This window comes from Apostichopus japonicus, chromosome 23 (assembly GCF_037975245.1).
Source record: "Apostichopus japonicus isolate 1M-3 chromosome 23, ASM3797524v1, whole genome shotgun sequence".
NCBI classification, from domain to species: domain Eukaryota; kingdom Metazoa; phylum Echinodermata; class Holothuroidea; order Aspidochirotida; family Stichopodidae; genus Apostichopus; species Apostichopus japonicus.
The window spans coordinates 8,730,596-8,758,318 of NC_092583.1; the positions used below are offsets into that span (position 1 = coordinate 8,730,596).

Consider the following 27,723-nt stretch of genomic DNA (forward strand, 5'->3'; position numbering starts at 1 on the left):
TAATAATACAAAATTTTAGAACTGGCAAGTTTTTTACCGTAGCCCAGATTGCGTAACATCTTTGTAACTGTGCTGTTCGTCTGTTCGCCAAACAGTTTTACTACGCTAACGATCTCTCTGTGTTACACAGATCGTCAAAGTTCAAGGGTCGAAAATATGTCACATCTGAAGCCTGTTTCTAGCTAAAGTTTTTGTTTGACTTGATAAAGATGCTGCAAAGTAAAGCCGCTAAAGTGATGGTTAGCTGGTAAGAAAATGTAATGTAACCCCGTACCATACCTAGTGCCACAGTGGGTTAGGCAAGCTATACAAATCTTGACCTAGTTAAACCCTAGTTGTTGCATAAATTGCTAGGCCTACACTATAATTTAATCTAGGAGTATAATTACAGCGAGAGAAATGACAGGAACATCACTAAGAATGGCTGGGATTCAGTAACCAATTGAAAATATTTCTGTGGTTGGCAAGACATGGAAAATAATTTGTAGTGTCAAATGCTAGTTACGTTTAAGTAAGCCAAAATCAAGTAAAACTGTTAGTGTTAGCAAACTGCTTATCCACTAGCTGAGCCTGTGCTCTATAGCCTCGGAAGAAGATCGTGCTAGGATCGAAACTTCAGGCCAACTTACTTTTACACAAGTTTTAGTAAGGGTAGAACTCATACCCAGTAAGTGAACCATAGATGAAATTTTACCTTCACCCTGTTAAGTACAAGAACCCATAACTGTCAAGTTCAAAGGTCATTTGAATCTAGCAAAGTACATGCTAAAAGTGAAACTTAGTTGGACTGTTCAATCATGTGTGTATTTTTGACTTAATTTTCATATGAAACATTGCAAGGAATCATTAAGTATGTTGATTGTCTGATTTTGCTTACAGGGGTGTTGTCATCTTTCTTGGAGTTGGCTCTTTTGTGATGGTGAAGAAGCATGTCGACCGGACTAGATATGACATCATGAAAAGCAAGGAGAGAATGCGAATGGCTAATTTAACTGGTGATAGTTCTGCTGTCAAGTGACAAAATGTACAGAAAAATCAAGTCTTGTTTCATAATTTTGAAAATATTAGTAAAGGACTGCTGTTAAAGCCTCACTTTTACAAGATGCTTCATAACGTTGCATGAGGAGATGGATGGCTGTTTGGACCTTTTTGATGATGAAATTAATCAAGAGACATTTGGGGACTCCCATGGTTTTATATTGATTGTGCACATCAATTGTGAAATTAATTATCTGATTGTCTAACATGCTTTAAGATAGGTTTTGTTCAACTTGAAATAATATAATGTAATTATATTTACTCATCCAGAGATGTTTGTACTGATTTGTTTTGTTACATTATGTTGGACCATGATGAAAATATACCTCATTTCACTCTGACGTGAGACAGGTATGTTCATAAAGAAACTTGTAAACATGTTTTCATCCATGAGATGGTCTAGATAGAATTTATTTGTGTGTGAATGATAAGATTTAAATCGATAATAAAAACCGAGGCAGGTTATTTTATTTCTTCTTCGTTTATTCACCTTCAAACACCCATGTAATGAATGCTAAAATCTAAAAGTAATAACTAGCATGAATCCACCGAAACACAAGAACAGACAAGAAAAAGAAATGCTTAACAAGAATCTGGCCCATAGTTATACAAAATGACACCAAATAGTCCATTTCCTGATGAAATATTTTACACATATTTATGGTACTTTACAAGTAGTACTTTGTATCAAGGTTATTGTAAAGTAACTTAAGATTATTCCACCTAGTTCTGCCCCAAGTCATTGCACCCTTTTCAGTTAAATGCAATGTGGCATTATTTAATACATCAACAATCGCATGTAACCTGACCATTAAAATGAATTGTTGACTTATGTATATAGTACGCCGATTTCATTCTGAAGTAACCCAAATGAAAAGTGTTCGAGAACTGTACAAATATGCATGAATTTTAGAACCTTCTAAGAATACATTTCTTAACCCCTGTTTTAAAGAATGTTAGTCTAACACTTAACACCGCTGTAATACAATATCCTGCTTTCTTCACAGTGATACTATTAACATGAACTACCATTGGTGAACACTTAAAAATTTGCTGCCCTATGGACGACTGTAAATGTACTCACATATTTAGGTCATTAATTTACCTGTTCTTCCTATTTGTTTGCTTTTTGGCTTATTTAGAATTATTAATCTCAATTTTTACAAAATTCTAGCAAGAAATAATGGTCTTGTTATGGCATCACAATTTTGAACTTCTATCCAGACATGCAAAACCAAGGTATTAACCCTCACAATGGACCAACTATATCAAAATGTGTTTGCAGTGATGGTGGTAAAAGTAGGTTAGACTTTTAAAGCCTTCTCATTGTTAGTGGCGTGCATAGGATTTCAAAGGTGTGGGAGAACCTTTCTGGAAGTGCATTCTAGGCCGGAAAAGTGGTCTATTTCATTCCCGACTGTACAAAATTTTCGCAAATGAACGATTCTACCCCAACTGACAAAGGTCGTTGGGATAGCTGGGTCCCTCCAGTCCTCCTCCCTTTGCACATGCCACAACCCGTTGCAAATTTTCTTCACTTCTCAATAAAGCCTGATATTAAAAGAGTGGAAAGCTGGTTGACTTATTTCAAAGTAACCATATCGTTAATATGATGAAAAACTCATGTCACCATGACAGGAAATCTCTACTACCGACATCACTTGTAGAAATTACATCTTACTCCCAACATGCCTTCCTTTACTTTGATGTGTTTTTAAAGTAAGTTGGAAGAGGACATGAAGAGATTGTACACAATGTCACACACAAGCCACTGTATAGCTTAAAAGTATTCTAAACATCTTTTAAGTGGTTTCGTCCACAAACAAATAGGTATATCACAGTGTAACCCAGATAGGTTATGCACAACATGCAATATGCTACATAAACCCACTAAATTTGGGACCATTAATCATATTTCTCAGCTAGCTCAGGCTAAAGAATTAGCCATACATATTAAACATATTAGTTAAATTAGAATTAGTTAAACATACTGAGAATTTCAATTCTCAAATTATTTGGGGAATACATGAATGAAAGTTTCAAACTATGAATTAAAAGATGAAACTAACCCAAACATCATCCCTTACTACACACGATAGAGGGCAGGCTTATGATAATAGTCTCGTTAAAGATAATGAAAACAAAAATTAAAATATGGAAAATACTTCAGGTGCAATTTTCCTTGTTTTTTTCTGTTCCCATTTTGAAAACGATGCAATCGGTAAGTGGTAAAAGTTTAACACTCCCAAACGGTTTGATAAAAAAAATTGGCAAAGAATACCTCTTATTATTCAAAAATTGGGGCACTCTTTTGCAAGTTGAATTGCTCAAAGGGATGCCTATCCATTGAATGAACATCAAAAGGATGACATTTTTGCCAAATGAATGGGAATTTTCTCGGCTATCTAGCTATTTTCGCAAGTTACCATCACGGAAAATACTGAGGACAGTTTGGGTTTGCTCGAGACAAGACTAATGAAATTTTTCAAAAATTGCTTTTGTCCTATCATCATGTGACTGAATGAATGAATGTAACAATTGGATTTATATTGCTGCAGTACAGAGAATTGCAATAAACAAAATAAATAGATAAAAAACAGGAAGGAAAGAGATATTACAAATAGAAGTCTGGCAGCAGATTTTTTGAAAGAGAACAGAGCATTAGAATGCAAATCATGTGATCAAAAAAGGAAAAAATCACTGTTATCAATAAATTAATTGCTACCATTTTCTTCCCATCCCCTTGAAACAACTTTTTATTTTTTCTTATATACTGAGATTGCACGAGTTAAGGAATACTTACAAAGAATGTGGCAGAACGAAAGACTTAATATATATATATCTAGGACATTTCCCGTCTAAGAATGAAGTCCCTTTTGCAATAGAAGCATCAATTTGTTCTTAAAGTCAAAGTGTCCCACGTAGGATCAGAAAATCAAATCGCCTCGAGATTGTTTAATGCATATATAATTTATCTCATTTGACCAAATATTTATAAAGAAATATTTAACTTAGTAAGAAAAAGAATGTGGCATATATTTTGAACAGAATACCACACTTAAACGCATCAATAGATTCAAGGGAACAACCTAACCTTTCTGAAGTTAATATTAAAGTCAACTGTATAAAATGTCTGATAGAGGGCCAACAACAAGCAGTGGTACTGGTAAGCCTTAAATGTTTTAAACTTAACTATACAAGTAGGCAACTCCTTTCTTTAGGAATAGTCAAACTGAACCTCTTTTTCTTATATTGTTGCCTTCTTCCCAACGGTTCCAGAAAGAAGAAGGCTTCCAAGAAATCACCTGATGAAATTGCCACATGGAGAATTTGAAGGGAGCGATGCGAAAGAAAGCCGATCACTTTTAAGAGGTGATACAAAAGAACTAGCTCTAACAGCCAATATACAAGCAAGTTAGAAAATGCCTGCACTGAGGGGAGAAGGGGCCTGACACAGGCCTAGGGTTGTGGGCCTTTGGTTGGCACTCAGCATAGCTAGTTCCCTTTGGTCTACTATACTAAGCAGGCAGGTTTTATGGGTTGCTTATGAGTAGTAGGTGTGTAAGGGCTTATCATTTATTGACACATTCTCACAAGGTCAATCAAGTTCCCACAGTTATTTCCAGCAACAAGACCTAAAATGTCACTTAGGAATTAAGCTTGCAAGTTAAAAAACATTATCTACGTACCGACTGGAAAAAGCAAAAAGGGGTACAACACTGAAGAGTAAACTGCATTACTAGTAAAAAAAATTACTGCCAAGTTACATGTATCAAATCTTATCTGAAATTTGATTCTCCAAGTACCTAATACAGGTTACTCACATTAGAAACCATTTGATATGTGCCCATTGCAGAAACGTCGGGGGAGAGCCCCATTTACCAAACGCACCTCACAAAGATTATTGAATGAATATTTCCAACTATATTGCATTTTAGTTTTGATTTGACAGTGAAAAAGCCCTTTATACGATTGCACAAACTTGTACCCCTGATGATGACATTTTGTAACTAGTGAGGGGGTACCTTCACTATTTAGTCCAGAGAATCAACTATGGATACCGTGAACTTCTATTCCGGAAGAAAACCTACTCAACAAAACGGAATGCTCAAACAATTTTAATTGTTTGAAACATAGATATATCTATAAATGCAGTGTTTGCTTTTTGGATTTTTTTTGGACAGTTCAATAATTTTACAATTGTGTTGTGATTGGCCACAAAAGAGGTATCTCACATCTTAGGTAGGTTTGCACATTAACAGATGGAACATTATAAAGACGTCGATAAACTTGTGCAAATTTGAAAAGACAGAATGGCTGACAAAAGTTGAAGGTACCCCTCTCATGCCACATAAATACTTGCACTAATTCAGAAAGTGTGGCACAGATTGAAAGGCATATTTTCTTGTTGAAAATGTGGCATTGTTTTCTCTTTTTTGCTAAAAACCCTTTAATTTATGAAGGTAAACATTGATTAAATCCTTCCAAATTTCTTTTCAAGTAAGAATTTGTTTATACTTTTTCAATTTTTTTTTTTATCTTGACAGCAACCACAATTTAATTTTGCTCTTATTCCTTTGTTCGTTTGTTTTGTCAGTTACCTAAGCATGCTACTATTTGTTTTGTACTCACATTTTGTTTGATTTGACCCATCGATAGTTTGATATAAATTTAGCACGAAAGCTACAAACATAATAAATATAACGACGATAAGATAAACCCATGCACTCTTTCTACCGTTTGAATTATCAGTATGACGATGACATGGTTCACTATGGGACAGGGCGCCCTCTCTTTCGCTAGCAGTTCCTTTCTTCGACTTCCACACCTTCCTCTTTACCGACAGCGTCGGGGTTCTGAAGCGGATCCAAATCGGCGAAGAGATTAAACCAGGCTGTCATATCGGGTTTGGCGCCCTCTTTTCCAAATGCTTGGGGTTTACTGGAATCCACCATATTTTGCACAGGTTTCTGTTGACTTGAGGCTTGCGCAATGGCCTGTTTCTCCAGATCTGCAGCGGTTGCCGTTTGTTGGGGTGCGAGCAAGTCCTCACCTGAAGGACCAGCTGTGTTGTAAAGAGAAAAAAAGTAAATAAGTAACAGGGTCATCTATGAGAAATCACTTTCCTCCAGACGTTTCATACTTGGTCTGGGATCAGAGAACATGATCTTTGATACACAGAGGTATGGCATACTTCCTGAATCTAATCCAGATCATAGAAAGCAGAGTTTGATACATAGAGGTATGACATACTTCCTGAATCTAATCTAAATCAAAGGAAGCGTGTTTGATACACATAGGTATGGCATCATACTGATCCAGATCAAAGGAAGCAGTGTTTGATACACAGAGGTAAGGCATACTTCCTGAATTTAATCCAAATCAAAGGAAGCAGTGTTTGATACACAGAAGTATGGCATACTTCCTGAATCTGATCCAGATCAATGAAAACAGTCTCTGGGAAGAACTGCATACTTTTGTTTGATCCAAAGAAGTCTTCTCAAGTATGATCTGGATCAAGCCAAACAGTGTTTGTTACACATAAGAATTGTACATGCATAGTAACTGACAAATATTGTATAACTTGACTTGATCTGAAGAGCATTTAAATGCTGAAAGTTGGTGATCAAAATTCCAATAACGATTTTATCTGTTGATGAGAAAGTCTACCAGAGTGCCTTGGTTTTGATCGGCTGGGTTCCCTTATTGAGTACTACTGGATAATTTTTGTAAAGCTGCTTTACGCACCTGCTCAACTGAGGACAGCGTGTGTATACGAAGAGGGCGGGAAACTAACGGAGGGAATTCGTGTCATTGCCACCCACTTTATGGATTACACAGATTTTACATAGAGTGTTGGTCGTCTCCACAAAACAGTCCCAAAATCATCCCTCCCAACGCAAGAAAAGGATACTTATCGGGCTGCAAATGACTTCAAAGTTCTCTAGCATCCAGTAGATGGAAAACCTCTCAAATCCTAAGTTACCGTACGTATATGGACGAAAGCCAAAGGAAAAAAATCCACTCGAAAAACATGTGTTCAGGTACTTTGGATGGTAGAATGAGGACATTGACCGGAGGGGCTGGTCATCAAGGGGTGTACAGTGTAAAAAGGTTACCAGGACATTAGGCACGGTAGAACGAGGGTGCTTAGGTTGTAGGGAGATAGGTAAGCGAGGTAAATTTGATCGACTGCGAAGCTTTATCACTACTTTATTACTCAGGGATGAGCCTGGGGTAAAAAAAAAAAATCACAGAATTTTGCAAAAATTGCGGTATAGGCTCCAGTTTGCATATGCTACAGTGTGTTAGGATAATAGTTTTGCAAAGTTGCTCACCTGAGGGTTTGTTCACCCTTTGCATCATGCTCGATACATCCAGGAGGTCTGATGGGAGGTACCTCTGCGCTGCTTCGCTGATCGTGCCATCGTCGTTCGTATGCGCTGACTGGTCCAACCCCTCAAAGAAGGAACTAAAACTGAACGGCTCATCGGGAACTGTGGAGGGCATGTTCAGGATTTCGTGCAGGAGGGCTAATTCTTCGTTTCTATCTGCTGGAAGCTGCTGGAGTGGCTCCTCAGAAAGAAGGTCCAGATCGGCGTATTTATCTATCACAGTCATTAGAAAAGTTTTCAATTAATAAAAGTGGTGGTACGTGTAAATAATAAATAAAATATACCTGTTAAGGTATCTTTGCCCTGTTGCCAGGTATCTTTGCTTTGCTCTCTTATGAACCATGTACTAACCTGCTATGGTTTCTTTGCCCTGTTCCCCTATGAATCATGTTCTAACCTGTCAGGTATCTTTGCCCTGTTCCCCTATGAATCATTTACTAACCTGCTATGGTATCTTTGTCTGTTCCCCTATGAACCATTCACTAACCTGTTATGGTATCTTTGCCCTGTTCCCCGATATCTTTGCCCTGTTCCCCAATGAATCATGTACTAACCTGTTATTGTATCTTTGCTCTGTTCCCCTATGAACCATTCACTAACCTGTTATGGTATCTTTGCCCTTCCTCTACACCATATACTTACCTGTTATAGTGTCAATGCCCTGTTCCCCTATGAATGTTGTACCTACCAGTTATGGTGTCGTCGCCCTGTTCACCGGAGTTCCCCATCATACCGATAAAGGCGCTTTGCTCCTTATCAGCCTCACTGACGTCCCCAGACTTGCCATCTGCGGGTGATGGCCAAGCTAAAAGTTGGCTTTGTTGACTTGAGTCCTCGCCGAGAGATATCAATCTGTGACGATATAAAAAAAAAAATGATTAAACTTGACAAAGCCACATAGCATCATGATTTAACAAATGTAAACATTTTCAATTAAATTAAAATATATTTGATGTGTTGATGGTGAAAGAGACAAATCTTACACCTAAAAGTAGACACAAGTGCATCATGGGTACAATAGGTACGCTGCACTCTGCACCCGTTAACAACTGTCTCTTTTCATGTACAAATTTCCCTGTGGAGAGCAAAATCATGTTTCAAACACACAGCTTAACCCTTTCAATCCACTACAACACACCCCTCACCTTAGTTACGTGTTTTAAACCCTGATTCAAAATACATTACCGATTCAGAAAAATCATGTTGCAAACACACAGCTAGACCCTTTCATTCCTCTACAACACACCCCTCACCTAAGTTCCATGTTCAAACACCGATTCAGAATACATTACCTCCGCCTGGCTGCAGTCTCTCCATCCTCCCCATTCACTTCTTTCGCCTCTTGGCCATTCTCTGTCTCCCCTTCTGCTGAACCGTCGGTTTTCTCCGCTAATTTCTTACTCACGTCCTTAAGGTCCTACGGCAGAACACGAAATGTTACTACTTCCTTAGTCCAAAGTTAACAATATTATCTATAATATCCCCCAGTCCAAAATTAACATAATTATCTATAATATCGAGCATGTGGTCGACACAAAAAAATCCAGTATGATAACCAAGTATGATTTATTAGACAGTTTTTCATTTGTACAATCAATGTAACCCTGCAAAGCAGGTACTAAATATCAACCATGTCGATAGGTGTCAAAGGCATCACAAGAGCACCTATTTGCTCAATGTTTCATCTTCACCTTTTACAGACGGTTATTTCTTTCTTTCCACCCACGATTTTTAATCAATAAGATACTGAAATAATCAGGAAATCTGATTAACACTAAAATATGCAAGTAATCTACAGATAATTTTTTTCTTTTAATTTGATTTTGATATATATATTATTTTTTTCTGCTATCAAGAAATTGAGAGAGAGTTTTCCAAGTGAAACCAACTAACATACAAAAACAAACGAACCAGAATGCATAACTACATCTGGAGCTTGGACTGTACATGACTCTCAATGAAGCCATCAATGTTTATAAACCACCCTCAAATGACTATTTGCTTACGAAAAGGTCATCTCAATTCCAACATCGCTGAGAATCGACAGTAAACTGAAAAAAACTGAAGGTGAGTATGAAGTATAGTGCCTGTTATGTGAGTAAAAGCCAGTGTGCTCGTGTACATTCAACACAAGGCGGTATGGTAGAGGTCAGAAAAAAAGAAGGGAAAAAAATAAATACAATAAAAACAAGGCATGATTCAGTGAAGGAAAGCATGAAGTAAATACTGTGCAAGCTATATTCAATGAAAGAAGTAAGTAAAACTGAGCCAACACATCGTTTGGGAAGTGTAATGGGTTATTAAACATGACTTATTTTCATTCATTTTTCACATTTTTTGGGAAATTTACATTCATGACTAAAAACCATTCCATGAAAGCTTGTGATTGTACAGCCAAGTCATGCAGGGTTGTCCGGTTGTTTTGAAGTCGATCATTTTGTGGCCGACAGGTCATAACTATTAGTTTACTTGAGAAATGTTTGGCTAAATTACAGTAAAAAACACTCATTCATACTTTTCGTCACACATTGATCTCTTTGAATAAACTACCTTAAGAACAACTGACAATTTGACAAATTTTCTTTCTTAAATAATCAGCTGGTCTTTAGAAGATGTTCTTAAAAGGAAGTCTCAAGGCAGAATTTTAGTTCTGATATGATATAGTGCAACAAAAAGGAAAATTTGAATTTGTTTGATAACAACACTCTCCGCTCAACCAGAGTAAAATTTTCCTACCTAAAATTAGTTCTTGCCAAGTTTGGTTGGATCAAACGCATTGTGAATCGTTGCAAACATCTTATACCATGACGGAGAACATGTTAACGTATTGGCGACAATATGATGAAAACTTACGACACATAGGAACAATTGGGTGCAGAACATTGAGTGTGTGACATCTACAGGAGTATGTCACATGACTAAAAGCAACCAATCAACAAACATGCCTGCAAAACCAACAGAAACCAAAAGGCAAGGAAACTAACAATTAACTGATCATCTCCTTCTTCTCCTCCTCCTCTCTCAACCTCTTGCTTCCGCCTCTCCGACTTCGTCGTTGGAGCCTCCCGTCGTCTGTCTTCCGTCAATCGTTCCACCTCTTGATCCAAATCTGGCAAGACGTCCTTAGCCCCTGTTAGTCTGGCAAGCTGTTTACTGGTTTCCGAAAGTTCCTAACCACAAAAAAAAGGGGACAAAAAAAAAGGGGGTGCAGGAAGGAGCCACACAGAGGAAGGTTAGGGCTAAAGGTCTACACATCAAATGGTTTAGCAAAACACATCATTCTAAGAGTGTACTACAAAATGAGCAGCACTGAGAATTTCTACACCGCAATGCAAAAGAGAGAGGTCAAGAATGGGTCACCTAAGTGAGATGAAATTGTCTGACGAAATGTTGAGAGATTACGATGTATTATCATTGCAAACTTCGCTGAAGTGTTGTATGAAAATTTGTTCCTATTAAATAACTTTTTAATTGTGTTTTTTTATATGAAAAGAACTTATATTTGCTGAACCACACTAAGGGTTTCTGAGATTTTGACATCTTGAAAAGCTTTCTTAAATAGTACCATTTGAAAATCTGTTGCTCGCAATGTAGCAACAATAATGTTGCCATTTGCTTTATAGTGGAGAAAAATGACAAGACTCTGGAAATTAGGATTTCATTAGAAGCTCTGAAGCTGTTTAGTATGCATGATGTATCTGGATTTCATTGGCCGGTTAGCTTCAACCCCTTTAATTTAAACACCTGAAACAAACTTGATTGCACTTTTGGGATAAAAAAAAAAAAATTGTAATTTTTTTCTAAAAATTGTTTATAACCAACCCTTTGTTTATATTTTTTAATGGTGACTAAATTTTCTCAAATTCCCTCAAAATATGATCAACAAAACATCACACAAAGACATCATCTTCCTGGACATTTACAAAAATAAAAATTAATTATGATTTTTAAGTTAAGATTCCATTTCTGACATTTCATCATCCACAACGCATGTTTATGGTATTAAACACAAACAGAGAGCGAATTGGAAATTTTTCAAACTTCTGTCGTTTTTGGTGTCATAAAACTCCATCAATCAAGCTTGTGAGGTGCATTGTTTTGGCATGTTAGACTGTTAGTATGTTATGGTTTAAAAAGTTAAAAAACTACCAAGGCAATATTGTTAGAAATATTAAGTCCTGTTTTTGTCCAAAGTTATGCACCCTAAAATGCAAGCAGTTAGCTAGCCTGAAAACTTAAATTTTAATTCACTGAAAATTCATTGTGTGCTTTGCATATGATTTAATTTATATTCAGTTCAATGAAGCTTTATGCTTCTACACTGTAGCAGTTAATTTTAACTGTCTGGTGGTTGCATTATGAAAGCTTGTCCGGTGTTTTCATCGTAGCAAGTAATTTCAATCACCATGGTAACCACTAAATGGGAAGACTATGCTGTACATATAGAAGCACAACACAAATAAGGTAGAAAACAACTTTCCATAGAATACAAACAGTGTTCAAGGTAACATGTTAGTAAGTCATAGTTCACCATATCATGATGAAACCCATCAAAGACCTTTTGAGAATGAAGCTTTAGTTAAATGCAAATGCTAATTTCCGAACAATCAGTATTTTCTATCACCGAGAAGAACGGTAACTTCAAATACTACTTTCGAACAAAATTCTCTTACAAATGTCAGAATTCTGAGTTTCCAATTTGCTAATAAACAGATCAATTAACTTTTGGTAAGTCTCCACACACACACACACGAAGATGACTTGAACATGAACCATAAACATTGCTTCACTCTTTTTTCAGGAACACACAAATAAACATGATCGTCAGCTTTGGTGTTCCTTTTCATATGATTAATCCTGTAAAGGAAATTATAAAATCATAAATCACAATTAACACATTACTATAAACTTGCATGTGGACTCACCTTCAGCATATTAAACTCATAATGTTGATAACCCTTAAAGCTCTCCTGCACTGCCGATAATGTCCGAGAGCTCTTGTCTAGGTAGTGGACTAGGACATTCTGGTAGTTAGCGAGTGTGTGCGAGAGCAGGTTACATCGACTTGCACCCAGGAGGTCCACTTTCTGGCAGACGTCGTTCTTTAGTTTATCAAATTTCATCTTAGTGGTTCGGACTTGTGTTTGGACCTACGTACGAGTAAAAGGATTGGAAAAAATTAGAAATCAAGTTTTGAAATCAATTTTGATATTTTTTTTAATGTTCAATTAAAAGCTACTGCTGTCAGTCCAGGTTGCATCCCTAAATATGTCAGTCTTTAAAAAATAAACAAAGGCTTTCTCATGCTCTCATTAATGAAAGTGGCTGTACTACTTAGTCTAAAACTAAAAAAAAAAAAAAAAAATCAATACAAAAACCTGAACCTAATATTGTTTGAAAAATGATCCTTTTAAACATAAGAGGCTTTATCAAGGGCTCATTACTTAAAAATGGCTGGACTACTTAGTCTACCAAACAGATCATTTAGGTAAACACAACCCTTAAGAGAAACACATAAACCTGTTTAATGTTGTCCTTTATTTTATCATGGACAAAACTCATCACAGCCTGTTGGCATTTCAAAGCAGATGGTTGGTACTATTTCATTACTTAAATAGTAGTGTGTTTGGGTTCATTGATTTGTTTTCTAGTAATTTGACCAATCATAACAAGTATTACATTAACTTAAATTGCAAACCCTTGCAAACTCACAAAATTCATTTACATCAAATGAAAAGTTAACTGCTGGGTAAATACAAATTTAAAAGCCAAATACTTCATCGTTTGTACCCTGCATACTATTAAAGCAAATTTAATGTAAATAAAATTTGAAATATTTATCAAATTAAATGCAAAAGCCTATTTCAATTTGCAACCAATTATCCACACCCTTGCTGGGAAATATCCTTAGGATATATTATTGTCTGTGAAAGATAATATCCGTAAGAAGTAATGTGTTCTTTTGTTCATGTTAATGCACTTTCAATTGGATATTAATTGGAAATATATTTTCAATTGATTTCACTTCCAACAAGCTTCACTGAGAGTAGCTAGTGCAAAGGATCATAGAAAAGCCATGGAATGTCAAAAGGGACATTGCCCTGGTTTATTACCCTTTGCAAGTAATGAATAATGATGGAAACAAACTCTGCCCAAATTCTAATATGCAAACGACAGATTGAGGTACTATACATGTTGTGAAAGTCTTGAAGGCCTAGGCTAAGTCAAGGTAAAAATAATTGGCTGCTTTTGGAGTCATTGACAGTGGTTCTGATATTATTTCCACATATTTGTTTTAAACACATCTTGCCCGATTGTACGGTGGAGAAACAAGATAACGTAAACACAACCATCTGCCCACTCGTATATATGTAATTAAACTGCTTATTGTGTTTGAAGAGAGCAAGAACACAACCTTTGTGGTTTAATGTGGTACCTTTCCCTCTTAATAGTAAAATATGAGGGTCTGTGGAGTTAAAATACCAATTTCTCATTTGGAAGCTAGGAGCGTTGTATTGTTTGCACATTAGTAAATATGTAGAACAAGTCCGCGGTCTCCCTGATGTACTAGGTATTTATTATTTTTAAGCAAATCAAAAGGGAAAAATTACTGTACATATATCAGTGGAGTTAATTGTATACTCACTGCCAAGTCAAAATTGAAAATATTTGCAAATTTCATAAAAATAGCAAGGCAAATCAGTTGATAATAATGATAACGAGAACGAAATGTCAGAATTTGTCAGACCTTTGCCATGTTTGTGCTACATATGGACCGTCTTGGAATAGTTTTGTTCTACCAGGACATTTTTTACTTATTTACTTATTTTTTACTGATTAATACACCTAAGATGAAAAAAAGGAAATGTAAACAAAGAAAGACAGACGGAAAGTATGAATCATTAACTATCTTCACACAAAATCATGGTGTGCTATTTTTGTTTTCTGCGTCACACCTTTCTAAATTTTTCCAGCTGTTTGTATGTGTCTGGGTCGAGTTCCTTGGAGATGTCTTTCATCCACATTAAGGCAGCTCGGTATTCCATCCTTGCGCCCTCCATACGATTTATGGTCATTAGAGTGTCTGAGATGGCTCGATATCTAAACGTTTCAATTTCCTGGTAGAGTCGGACCAGAGGCCCTCTGAGAGATAACCTGTAAAAGATGAGAGAAACTATCAGAATATAATATTTTGATGATATCTCCTAATAAATAGAACTTAAAGTAATGACATTAATTCAATAGTTTTTTTTTTAAATTTACTTAAATACATTTTAATCTATAAGAAAGAAAAAGGAAGAATTAAAGACATTTATATCATATCTCCTTCTATGTTGTTATGTCATACTTATGTTGTGATAAAACAAAATAAATGAAATGAAATGAAAATTTCTTAATAAGTAAAGCCAGTGTGGTCATCATTTGAAGGGATTTTGTCCCGACTTATATATTATATAAGTATATAAGAACATATTTTGTAAAAGAATTACAACTTTGCCAAAAGATTTAGCTCATGCTGTCCCTGTTCAGCTAGTTATCAGTACTAAACAAGATTGGGAGAAAAAAGTTGACTGACAGAACAGTAATCAAGTCGATTTGGATCTAAAACTGGAACTTAAAATGGGCCTTTCACAGACTATAAATTGTAGTCAATCGAGCCAGCCTTGGTCACTAGTTAAAAACTTTCGGTGGTCCTCTCTGCCCCAGTCTACCCTAAAAACGTTTTCTACCCTGCATGTAAAATGGTACAGTCTGAGAGAAGAGATACCGACCTTTGATCCGATGAGTTTGTCTGGGCTTTCCCCACAGCACTCATCATCTTCCCGGCTCTTGTCTTATCAATGCTGCTCATCTGTTTCAGGAATCTCCCCATTGCATTCTCCTCCTGAGAGAGTCCTGATCAAAAAAATATATAAAAAAAACACCATCTCATTAATAACTCAATTCACTGTTTAGCATTCATAGATTTGTATTTTATTAAATATCAGTTTCAATCATTCCTCCAAGACTGCCCAAATGAGGCTGTTTTGTAGGAGAGAGAGAGAGAGTCATTGGGGGGGGGTGGGGGGTGGGGGGAATGCACAAATTATACCAGTTATTAGGCTAGGGTAAATCAGAGTGCATGTGAAGGAGACAGGTAAGAGAGGGATGAAGGTAAATTACTTATCTTCACAAGTAGGTAAATTAAATACACACAATATAATTTTCTGAGCAAATGAATGATGGCAATTTTGACAGGTGGGAAATTCTAGACGATGGAAATGAACACAAAATGTTATGGCTAGAATGTGAGTTGATCCAGCGACCTCTGGATTGCAAGCGCTTGTAAACCCAGAGGTCACTGGTTTTTGCAATATAATTTTCTACCATTCTTGTCTCCAAATCGGATAAACTAATTGAGGACACATATTGTTCCATTTACTTTCAAAAGGCTACTTCTATTAAATTTTGAATAAAACAAAGGAAATATGTTAAAAATCACTTCATATCTAATGGCATTGCCCATGTATGGTACATTTTAACTTTTGATAGATACCAAATTTTCATCTTCATCCACCTGTAGGCAAACAGCTAAACCACATTTACAAGCATTTATGGCACGTTACCAGCCCTGCCATGCAAATTACATAACTGTAGAAACCTGAACTGTCCATCAAAATGTAACCAGCACATGTACATGTGTGTAGAAAGAAAGGCTCTCGTTCTTAGCGTCAGTGTCCACACCGATAGAGGGACAAATTACCTCTGCATGTTAAGATGGTACTCAGAATTTACTTTGTTTGGTTAAGTCTAATGATGACAAACTTAGAAAAACAAAATCATACTCACCACAGAGATCATCCTGGTACTTTTCAATTAACTTCAACAACTCCATGCAGGAACCCTGCACCGACCGAAATACCTGTAAGAATGAAAACCCATGTCAGAAAACGAGTGAATAATAGTAATTTAGAATCTGTCTAAGATTACTGGTACAGGTGTCATGAGGCAGGAATGAAACAAACGAAAAGAATAAAAACAAGAAAGAAAGATTGATTGCACAGATGGTTAGATGACCCATCATGGCACCATTGCCCAGATTATCCTCCCCTACCCCCCCCCCCCTTTCCCGGACCCAACTCACTTCCATGTCCAGGTAAAAAAATATAAGGCTAGCTAATTTCAATAATAAACCATTAACAGGTGCACACGGCATAGGTAGGGAAGAAATTGAGAAAAATGAGAAGAGCGTATAAAGAAAGACCATATAGGAGGCTAAATTATCCAAGGCACCGTGTCTGCCCCATACCCCCCCTCCCCCTCCACCAAATTCACTTTATTTCCAAGAGAAAATTTTTTCCTTATTTTCATAACTTATAATATCACTGTGTGTTAGGGTCTAGGGTCCATAAAACAGCCTTAGGCAAGCCCAATGATACCGGACCAGGGAGATCAATATAAATAGCTTCCTGCTGTACCACCCTAACCATTACACTGATGACATTGGTATCACATCTCACTGTGGCAGCCAATCCCTGCCCAGTTTGCCAACTGTTGGTGGGGGGGGGGGGGGAGTGGAGAGGAAAGAGGAAGGTGAGGGGAATTTGAAGGGAGAGGTACTGTACATTAATTTTGAGATTGGGACTCACCTGTAGTTTAGCATCAAGTTCTGCATCTCCTGCAACCACAAATTCGTCCTCTTTCCTGCCTAACTTCTTGATGACTGCCTGCTTGGTGACCCAATACTGCTGCTGCATCCTGTTGGTCACCGACTTCTTTGGACCTTCTTGGTTCAAGACGTGGCGGTCGTATGCCGAAGAGGAAAAACCTTCCTCTTCCCACCTGGCAGGCGAGAAAAAAAGAAAGAAAGATGAAAACCTTGGCATCTAGAAATCTCAGGAAGGAGACTTGAAATTAAAAAAGTGAAATCAAAATTATAATCAAATGATTTGGTCTGGATAAACCATCCTTGGTTCACAGCGTATCGGAAATAGTTAGTTTTAATATTCACTACATTTAAGACTAAGAAAAGTGCCATTCTTCCCTTCAGTGTTTTGCTCTAAAATGTGTCATTCATCGAGAAAAATATTTTTATTAATAAATAATAAATTATTTATCACAAAACAAAAAACAATCTAAATTACTAGCCATTTTTTCTTAGAGGGGATAGAGGATGGGGTGGAGGGAGGGGGTAACATCACAAAAACAAAAGAAATTTCCAACAGAGTCATGTTCATCATCTTCATTCATTGTTCTTTATATTTTGTTTCAAATTGCAAGTAGTTTCACTATTTCAAAATTTTCTATATTTTGTATGAATAACACCTCTTTAACTCCAAGGATATGATCAAGGAATAGAGCTGATATTTACTGAAGAGATTGGGTAATGACACTTGCAGGGACTAAATTAACAACACTTAAAATTCACAAGGAGCAAGATACTGTACACATATCCCTCTGAGAGGAAAATTGGCCACAAGAATTAACTCTTTGAAAACCTTTCAGATAGCAAAATAACTCAATCAATAACAAATCTTTGTAGACGGTAGTATGCAGATAAAAATATGACAAAACCATGCAGTGAAGCCAATTATAAAAGAAACTGTTGACTATTGTATACGCCTTACAGCTTATACAGTTGGCTTACATTGAATCCATTAACTATCCCCCCACCCACCACCCCCCCCCCCCCCCGCCTCCCATTTGATTCCTCTTAGGCTCTTATTCTTCCACAGAATCAGTTTAATCCACTTGTTGGCTATTACTTTCAAGTCATCACAGAATGGGGCCTGCCTGATATTACTGAGCTACAATTGGGGCCTGATATTACTGAGCAACAATTGTTTTCTTCAAAGTTTCTTTAAATATTCCCAAACATTCAGGGATGTTAATTTAAATATTGACATGTTTTTAATAAGAGAAAAAAAATGTTGCCAGGTGGCTGTTTGCTGTTTGTTAAAAATTGGAACATGCTTTCAGACCATTTAAAAAAAAAAAAAAAATGTTTTTCAATTTTTCTACCATACTGTATTTGAGGGTAACACTGATGACCCTTTAAGTATGGCATTTTCTGTAGGTTTAATAAGCAGTGCTGAAACAGAACAGGGTCTTTGAGAGGACCATGCATTTAAAAACAATGTGTTTGTACTTTAAGAAAACAGAGTAGAACGAAAATGCAAAAGAAGGAAAAAGGGAAAAAGATTATGAGAAAACTATACTGTAGTTATGGAGCTTACCTTCTGCACTAGGTACAGAACATAATCACAGATACAGTTGGGACATTTAACATAGAGATAAGCAAGTAGACAAGTACATACATCAAAACAAAATATTGCTAATTCTTGGAACAAAAACATCACAATAGACCAAAAAACAAGGAAGAACAAAGAAGAAGTATAAAACATTAAAACTGGTTCAAGGATGATTTTTGGCATAATTTTTCACTTTTAACTTTATATGTACAGAGTCAAAAAAGAAAGTATTGAGTGTGCTGGTAATGTTTTCATAGCTCTGATTCGGTTTTCAAGGTATAAAACCTTAAAATATGCTTCACTTTAGGAATGCTCCTTTAAGGCTACAGATGCTGGTGGTGACATCAGCTCCTCGGTGCAGGCCTAACCGATTTGTTAACTGTTTTTTATTCAGTTATTTGATAGTTTGATGACTCAAACAAACTATGTTCATTTAACTTAATTAGAACAACAGATCACCCTTGGATAATGTACAGCACTCTTCTTCAATGATCAATTTGTACTGTTTGGTAAACATGTTATTTAATGTCGTACAAATCTTATGTTTTCCTACTGAGTTTCGTGTTGCAGTCTGAGGAACCGATCTAATGGTCTGTGTGTTAGACTAAGTAGTCCAGCCGCTTTTATTGATGAACTTCAATTGTAAATACTAAAGGGACATTTCTCAATACTTAAAGGTGATAAATAAGTACAACCTGGATTGATAGCAAAGTTCTCTTATGTTCTGGTCTAAAACTAGTTCTGTGCCTTAAGTCATTGTTCAAGGGAATGCCATGTCAACAAAGTCCACATTCACATTGTGGATTAGAACCCATGCTTGATGTTCAGTGTTAAAAACAAAGTCAATCGATTTTGATCCTCGACTGATCCTAGCCTATCACCGGGATCAAAATGGCCGAATCTGATACTTGTTTACATTTCTGTAGAAAATAGAAATCAAACCCTGAGCCTGAGAATCAGCATCACGCTCATTCTCAAGTATGTCTTACAGCCCTGCCAAAAGTCATTAACGTTCTTAAATCTAGAAATCAGCGACAGCCATCATCGGTACCATTTATAGTCACTTTGACTTAACGTTTATATATATATACCTTTTAACATCCGGATATCCTTTCTTCTTTCCCATAAAAGGGATCTTTGACGAAAGTGAAAACTTCGATTGGTGTTTTTGTGCATCCATGTTATGTTTGAGCACCTTAATCGGGAAGAGGAAATCTCGGCCTTCTTTCACATCCGTTACAAAATTGTCCATGTTAGATCTAATCAGCACTTAGACACACTCTCTCTCCACCTCTCTCTCTTTTAAGTAATGTTACTCATCACTGAGCCAGTATAGACAGCATCCAAAAAGTCACAAAAGACGATAAAAATCCCCCGCCTCACATATTCCTTGCAATCCGGAAAGACTTAGTTTGCATTTGAAACGATCACATTAATGTTATACACCAAGTGCATCAACAAGTTAACGTTCTGCAAAGCAACCCTCGCTATCAAACATTCAAACCACTGTGCTCTACTTGGAAGCTAAGTTCTGTAGCTGCATCAGACATAAATGCCAACCAAAACACACATAACCTTGAATCTGTGAACCTCCAAAATGGTACTGAAAACAGAGTTGTTTACAATTTTTTAACTTGCACACTTTCCAAGTGCAGAGCCAAATGGGAAAAATTCCTATTTGATATTCCAGTGTCGATACCGGCTCACAGGGTTCTTAAAGAGTTGGAGATCATGTACACACATATACTGTACAGTGTATTATTGTATCATCTGAGAGCCCTTGTCAATGAGTGAGCAAAGGGTACATTGATATCACACTAAACAAACTTTAATGAACCCCAAACGAAGCAATCGTTTGTTTGAAGAGGTCTAGTTCATCAATCACGGACAAAGTCTGTCAACCAGTTTGAAGAGACGAACAATGTACAAATTTCACAGAGAATGGTTATAACATGATGAAATCATCCAAACTACACTAAAAATGCAAACCCAATTAGATAGTTTATGTACTGATTCACATAACTGATTCACATAAATCACTGCTTTCTTCTAATTAATGGCCAAAAAAACAAATGTAACACAGAAATTATAACAGAAACGGCACTATTCTCCAAAATATGTCGAGATGAACGGAGAGTTGGTATTTTAAAGTTCAGTCAAACCTCAACGAAATGTTACCTCCAATATTTAATTTGCTCCACTTTCCAAGGAAAACAATTGAAACTAAACTATAATGCTGCATAAAGCATGTATGAATTCCATAGTAGCCTATGGTTTATTATGCCACTTTACTTTCCACAAAGTTGTACAGGTAGAAAAACTTCCCATGTGAAAAACAAAACCACAAAAAAAAACATTCCATCCAGTCCAGTATCTCTCCACTTGAAAATGTTTAGTTTGCAGAAATCAAGACCAAAATCAAGAGTTGGCCTAGAAATATCTCTGGGGAAGGCCACACCCTTGGATAATTTAGTTTAAAAGATAGATCAGAAAATGAAAGAAACTAGAAAGTCTACTCTGCTGTACATATCTAGAGTATGCACAGTCTATGGCTACTGTACACTGTATAGCACAGTTCAGTTGTATCTGGCTCTTAAATGACAGTACAGTATCTCTGATCTGTGCAGAGGGATTATCTTTGGTTGGACTGTATTGATGAATAGATACACCTGGCTGGGATAATCCTGGCTTATCCTCCACAACACAGTGAAGCGTTAACAAGATATTCCTTGTTCAAGATAATGGCCCAGAAATGCATAATTGACCACTATTGACCACAACTATTTCAAACAGAACCTACCAGCTTTTTTAAGACTTCAAGAGTTGGTATAAGCATTGATTACCAAACAAGTGAAACTTTTGTAGAAAATTGTTGCATGTACGGTGTTTACATGATGTTTAACTGATAATGAGCTAGCCATTCAATAGTTTTCAGAAGAGAAAAGAATGGAACCATACTGTTGTTAACAAATTGAATTTCTGAAATGTTGTGGTGACACTGAACAGTAATTACTAATACAACAGGATTATACAACTGGTATTAAATTTTGAGGGTCCTTTGATACAGGGAAGTGGAACAAGTCATTTCAGAATGCTATGTCCATAATTATACAAACAAAACTTATGCTATCTTTTTTTTGCTTAGTCCAAGAATTTGCTAATCATTTCCAGACATATTTTTGAAATTTCATTTATCTAATCAATGGACAAGTCTGATTCCATTACAAAAAAAAAATTATTTAGGTCTTTCCTTAGTTTGCTATGAAATAGAACCACAAAATGTGTCAGCTTACAAACGTTCACTTCTACTGAATGTAGAGTGTCTTTGTGAACCTCCAAATACTTCACTTTCAGGTAGGGGAGTCAATAAAATCTGACTTTTGTGTCGTCTACAAAGTTGCTGGTATGGGAAGTTACACCACAAGTAGAACAAAGTGACTCTTCAGTTGTTAGTCTTTGTAAAGATGCAGGTCTTTTCAAGGACCTAAAGCATTTTTAACTTTCTGTATTTTTCGTTTTTGTTTGGTCATTCATCACCACTCAAGTATTTTTGTTATATATATGAAGAAATGACCATACGTAATTATTTACACCTTCAAAGTTCAAATGTTACTTGTAAGTTGCCATCATTGTGCAAACTCTCAACACAAGGCTTTTATATCAAATTAGAGTCAGCAGCCTTACCCGTTGTTCATTGGATTTCCTGGTTGTGGGTAAAACAGAGAGGGGGAAGGGGTCACACAAACAAAAGGAAGGATGAGGGAAGCAAAATGAATAAAATGTCATTTTCTGTCATTACTGTTTTGTGTTTTCCCTTTTCCCCCTACTGGTCTGGTGGGGTTAAATTAGATGTGCTAATACAGAGCTATATAATAGACCACACATGTAATTGTATCTGTCCACTTATAATATTACATTAACTTTCAACACACACCTAATTGATGCAACTGAGCCAAGGAATTAGAAACCAATTTTTTTCATTATTATCCATCAGATATCCATCTGCCCCCCATCTGCCCCCTCACCCCCCCTCCCCAGATAGAACACTTTGGCCAATTGGGACTGGGAGTTGTGAAAGATTGTGATGTCAACATAGGTTGTGTTTGTATACAAATTGTTGGAAATTCTCCACCAAATGTAAACAGCTGGTTTCATACGAGCCCGTTTTCAGTTCCTGAATCCTTTAGCTAGTATGGTAAACAAATGTTTACATACAAGCTTTAATTAATTAACAGAGTGCATACAGTACAAGATGCCAAAGTGCTGGTACAGTAAAAGTAAACAACTTGGGGATTCATCCATTGGGTGCAGTACCCAGTCACTACAAAGCAGTCTGAACGGGAGTGTAGACGTTATCATTAAAAACACAAACAAATAAATAAGATGGAATAAACATAATTTTGTTCCGTGCATGCTAGGCATTACTCAAATAACATTTAATATTAATACAAAAGCAGGAAAATTGAACTATATCCTGATATTATTCCAAATACTCTAAGACTGATTCTATTATAAAGTACGTCAGCAAGTCTTGTGGTTCCATACAAAGACAAACTTGATGAAAACAACATCATGTAGTAACATCATCTCATATTTAACTGTCATTTTAGTCCCCTGAAATCACAACTAGAATGGGGAAACGAGGTAAAACTTCAATGCAAGAAGCAAAATATGATTAATAATATCAAGGAATAAATTCACAATAATATTAATCAGTTAGAACATTAATAATAATTAATTAATGCTCAAATTTGGCAACACAGTTTTGAAGGCTATGAATTTTGTCTCTTTTATCAAACAAAATAAAAAAATTTTGGTCCTGCGTACAAAACACATGTATGCATATTTGCACTTATATATACGTGAAGCAATTTGCCCACCAGGCGCCTAACAGTTTGCGATTCAACACTGGATCAATCACTCACCGAGCTGTACCACACGTTTATCAGTTACTTACTTGTTTATTAATCTGGGTACTAGTCAAAGGGTTGCAACAACATCACCTGTTGTTTCAACCATTTGGGAACCAGAGGCTTCCCTGTTATGTGTGAATGTTACATGTTTCTATCAGTATGACACAAAATTACCAACATAAAATTACCGACATGAGAGAAGCTCCGAGGACTGTCTGCAGATCAAGTTATAATCTTTGAAATGCAACAACATTGTCTTTTGTTCCAGGACAAAAGGTGATCTAATTTAGGAAGCAGATGACTAAACGTTGTGAAAAGTTGTACAAAAAACGTGAAAAAAACAAAGAAAAAACAAAAACAAGATTGGATCAGACAGAATTGCTGATATTTTCTGCAAGAAAATGTTACCATGAATGTGAATTTGGTAACAGAAGTGATGTCACGGAAAAAAAATATATTGAAAATCATAGAAGCTACAAAACAGAGAGAATAAACAAGCTTCTGAGACATTTGCTCATCTACAATGCTATCTAAAGGCTGGCTATAAAAATGTATCAAATTTAGTGGGCCTCCTTGTCTGATAATTCCATCTTAACAGGAACTTATTCTCTGGCAAACTGACAATGTTTACTAACAAACAAACATTGATAATTTTATATACAAGGAGAAGCTGACCAGTTTTCATAAGGTCAGAAAGAGAAGGTGACGTACCATGACAAAAGGACATTAATGATTCAGAAATGATGGCCAGAATATGGTCGTAAACTCCACGCTGGCTATTCTTCGACCATAACTTGTGCGTTACATAACAGGTACAGGGATGTGCTCAGGAATATTTGAGTGCCAGGCAGATTGTGCGGTTGTGTGATCCACACCCTGGAAGAGTAATCTCATGGGTGGGGTACCCCCTCCCCACTGGACAAATTTTGCACATGAAGGATGATTAGGTGGTGCTTTTTTTTTCCTATTCTGTGCCACGTATTCTCCCAGATTTTGGAAATGGTAAAATTTGTTAAATTATCATCAAAAAAGTGCCGGGCGGAAATGTTAATAAACTGTTTGTGCTGGGCTGCATTCAGAACTACTATGCGCAGCCGCCCGGTGCCACCCAGTGTGAGCACATCCCTGCCAGTACTACATACAGTAACTCTCTATTTTTAAACTGTTTTAAGCTATGCCAGTCTTCATTCTACATTGATCCTGTATACAATCGGTATGGACAGTAGAGGCAATTGTTAGTTTGAAGTAAATCTTTTCAAAGCATTCTTAGAGCTGCATCATGCAGAGCTTGACAAAACAGCACAAATAACATTTATGAAGTTCATCCAGGATGTTATCTGAATTTAAAGGAAAATACAGCATTGCCACACATTCAAGAACTTACTTTTGTACTAATGGGTCCTTATTTTCACCACTGCAAATAGTGTAGAGATAACAGTAAAGAGATGATTTGATAAATAAGTCTTCCTTAAGTTTTGATTCATGGTCTTTTTTTGTTGTTGTTGCAATTATTGGGTAAGAAAGAATCACTGATCTGATTATCCCCTTGTACTGGGGGCAGCATACACAAATGTCAAACACTTTAAAGCCTTTAAAAAAAGGGTTATAATAGAAATCAAAACTGTAGCAAACTTGCCAAATTTTATGTAATTCTTAAGTTATGAATACTATGATCTATGGAATAATCTTATCGTTACTTTTATACATCCTAATACAATTCTAAAAAATATAATTTGCAACATGAATGCTCAAGACAAAGTAGATACTTTAACAGTCAGATAAGATCCCACATAATAGGAACTTAGTTTGTTTAAATCCTAATTGCTTATTTGCTTCCAATTCCTTAGTTCATTGCCTAGACTGCTTAACACTTTTCTCACCAATCACTTACCATTTCCACCTATAAAACCTTCTGAAATATTCATCTTTAACAGAAGATAGTTTGAAACCGACAGAATAATTAGGAGAAAAAAACACACCAAAGATCGTGAAATGTTTACTGTACCTTCCGTCTCTATTCATAGTTGATGAACAATTCACACGTCACTTCGGTGGGCCGATAATGGCATTCAGAGTGATAATCTGCTACCTTAAATGAGAAGGATGATAAAATAAAAATCCATCTCAATTCACTAGTAGAATCAAGAAAGTTCTGTGAAAAGATGGTATTTTTGTGCGGATGTTGAAATTCTTGAAGCACTTGCTGAGCTTTACCATACACATGTAGGGAACAATTCAGTGTTTCACATTTTGTGTTGCAGTTTTGAAGTCTATGAATTTTGTCTCTTATAAAGTACTATGGTTCGTGTTTACACAACTGCAGTTCGCTATACATTTTTGCATTTCTATCGCAATTTGCTCATATTGTGTAGCATTTTGAGATGCGATACTGGATAAATTATTCCTGTACATGTACAGCAGATTTCCAGAAATGACAAGGAATGATACAGTTAATGCAGAGACCCAAACTCTGGTTCTTTCAGTGCTCTGTTCTTAAGCAATAAACAGGTCATCGACCGAGTCTTGGTACTTATTTATATAGATTCATCGAAAAATTCCTACAAACATAAGGCATCCCTTATTGTTGTTTCCAATGGTTATGTGATGTCTGTTGTATAAAAACTGACCAATCACACTGCTTGACTTTTTTTTTGGCAGAAAATTTCTGTGCATGCTGGTTGGGATCATCAACCTTAAATCCCTCTGACACGGTCTTACTTTAAAAACCATTTAGTGTAAAGGTCACATCTTGCTGTATTGCAATGGAGGGAGATCACAGTTGTGTGCACAGTGTGTGCACAGTGTGTTCAAATTCAAATTGTTGTGGGTAGGCATAGAAGCATACATGTATAGTTTCATTTAATTTTACATTCAAAATCAATAACGTCACCTATAAGGGGAAATCAACTTCTAAAATGACAACAAGAAAGCAGAATATACATACAAAACATTTTTCACTTCCTTGTTTTATAAGTTAAATTATAACTGTAAGCAAATGAAAATGTTATTGTTATCTATTGGAGAACATTGTTAGGATGTTAAAGTTAATTTAACAAAGGGTCCCCTACTTATGACTAGTAAAATCATTTAACAGTTTGCCTTGCAAGCTTGATGGATTAAGGAAAACATTGGGAAATCTTAGCTTGTGAGTCCAAAATCTGCAGTATACATATTTCAGTGTAGAAAGCAACAGTGTAATGTATTGTATGCAATCCCATTATCCTTATCCATAGTAGAATTTAGATAGGTAAAACTGTGTTGGACATTATATCAATGTAAGGCCTAGGCTAGGTATGTTTGTTTCCAATTTTAATTTTACATCATCTAAAACCACTTGCATCACATAATTGTATTACCTACTGTACCTTTGCCAAACTTTGACATAAGGCCTAAGGTCATGGGAATAAAAGCCATTTGCATCCAAACAATGTTATTAAAATGGCATGCCGCTTAACTATTATTTCAATTCTAGTAGTCTTTTTCATAGACTTCACTGCAATGTACTGGTATAAATGAATTTACTGCTACTGATAAATTTGTCAAGTTGTGGCAGATTAGAATCAGCACTCAGTTAGATGGCTAGTTTCGGTTTAGTAACAACTGAAATTCTATACATTTCATTTCCCCTGCCCTTACTTAGGCTATGTTACTCTTACTTCTTAAACTTAAGGCACAAGGATCTGCAAATCTACCTTAAGGGTAAAAACTGGTAGCTTAAGTTCCTAATGACCATAACGTCTTGCCCAGTCAGTTTCGCTTAGGCCACTTTATTCAACAGCCACATCGAAAACATAAGAGTGAAAGGTGCAAAATAATATTCGCAAAATTGGTACAAGTGTAATATAAATGTGAATTTACCTTCACGTACTCACAGTGACGAAGTCTATGCTTACGTTAGCAAACAATAACTAAGGTTACAAATGTATGGTTCATATATCAATTATATTTTACGGAGTTTACAACAATAAATATGGAAATTTGTACTTACTACACATAGAAATTTAGCCAAAGTCTCATTTGCACTGATGCAGTGACCAATATCATTGGATTTGTCCTTTTTCAGTCAATTTATGTCAATAATTTTACAAGCTGTATGTCAGCTGTGCAACACATCACCTTTACTTAGCAGGTCTACACAAATGGTGG

General features: G+C 36.2%; 1 protein-coding gene and 1 long non-coding RNA gene across 5 annotated transcripts; one reads left to right on the plus strand and one right to left on the minus strand.

Annotated features, from left to right (window-relative positions):
- The first annotated feature begins 37 nt into the window (after positions 1-37).
- LOC139965085 (uncharacterized) lies at positions 38-1,503 on the plus strand. The gene is made up of 2 exons (XR_011792167.1): positions 38-247; positions 880-1,503. It is a non-coding gene; the product is annotated as an uncharacterized lncRNA (long non-coding RNA).
- Positions 1,501-27,723, minus strand: LOC139965081 (islet cell autoantigen 1-like). 4 transcript variants are annotated; one of them, XM_071967280.1, is made up of 13 exons: positions 27,566-27,723; positions 25,583-25,666; positions 24,962-24,991; positions 17,063-17,255; positions 16,263-16,335; positions 15,206-15,329; positions 14,390-14,588; positions 12,359-12,583; positions 10,418-10,603; positions 8,726-8,850; positions 8,122-8,285; positions 7,377-7,646; positions 1,501-6,103 (listed from the first exon to the last, which is right to left on the minus strand). In XM_071967280.1, the coding sequence occupies exons 2-13, from the start codon at positions 25,597-25,599 to the stop codon at positions 5,838-5,840; spliced, it is 1,872 nt and encodes a 623-aa protein (XP_071823381.1). In that variant the 5' UTR covers positions 25,600-25,666; positions 27,566-27,723; the 3' UTR covers positions 1,501-5,837. The 4 variants fall into 4 exon arrangements, with proteins under 4 accessions (XP_071823381.1, XP_071823383.1, XP_071823380.1 ...); XM_071967282.1 differs by lacking the exon at positions 24,962-24,991; XM_071967279.1 differs by lacking the exons at positions 24,962-24,991; positions 25,583-25,666; positions 27,566-27,723 and adding an exon at positions 19,756-20,683.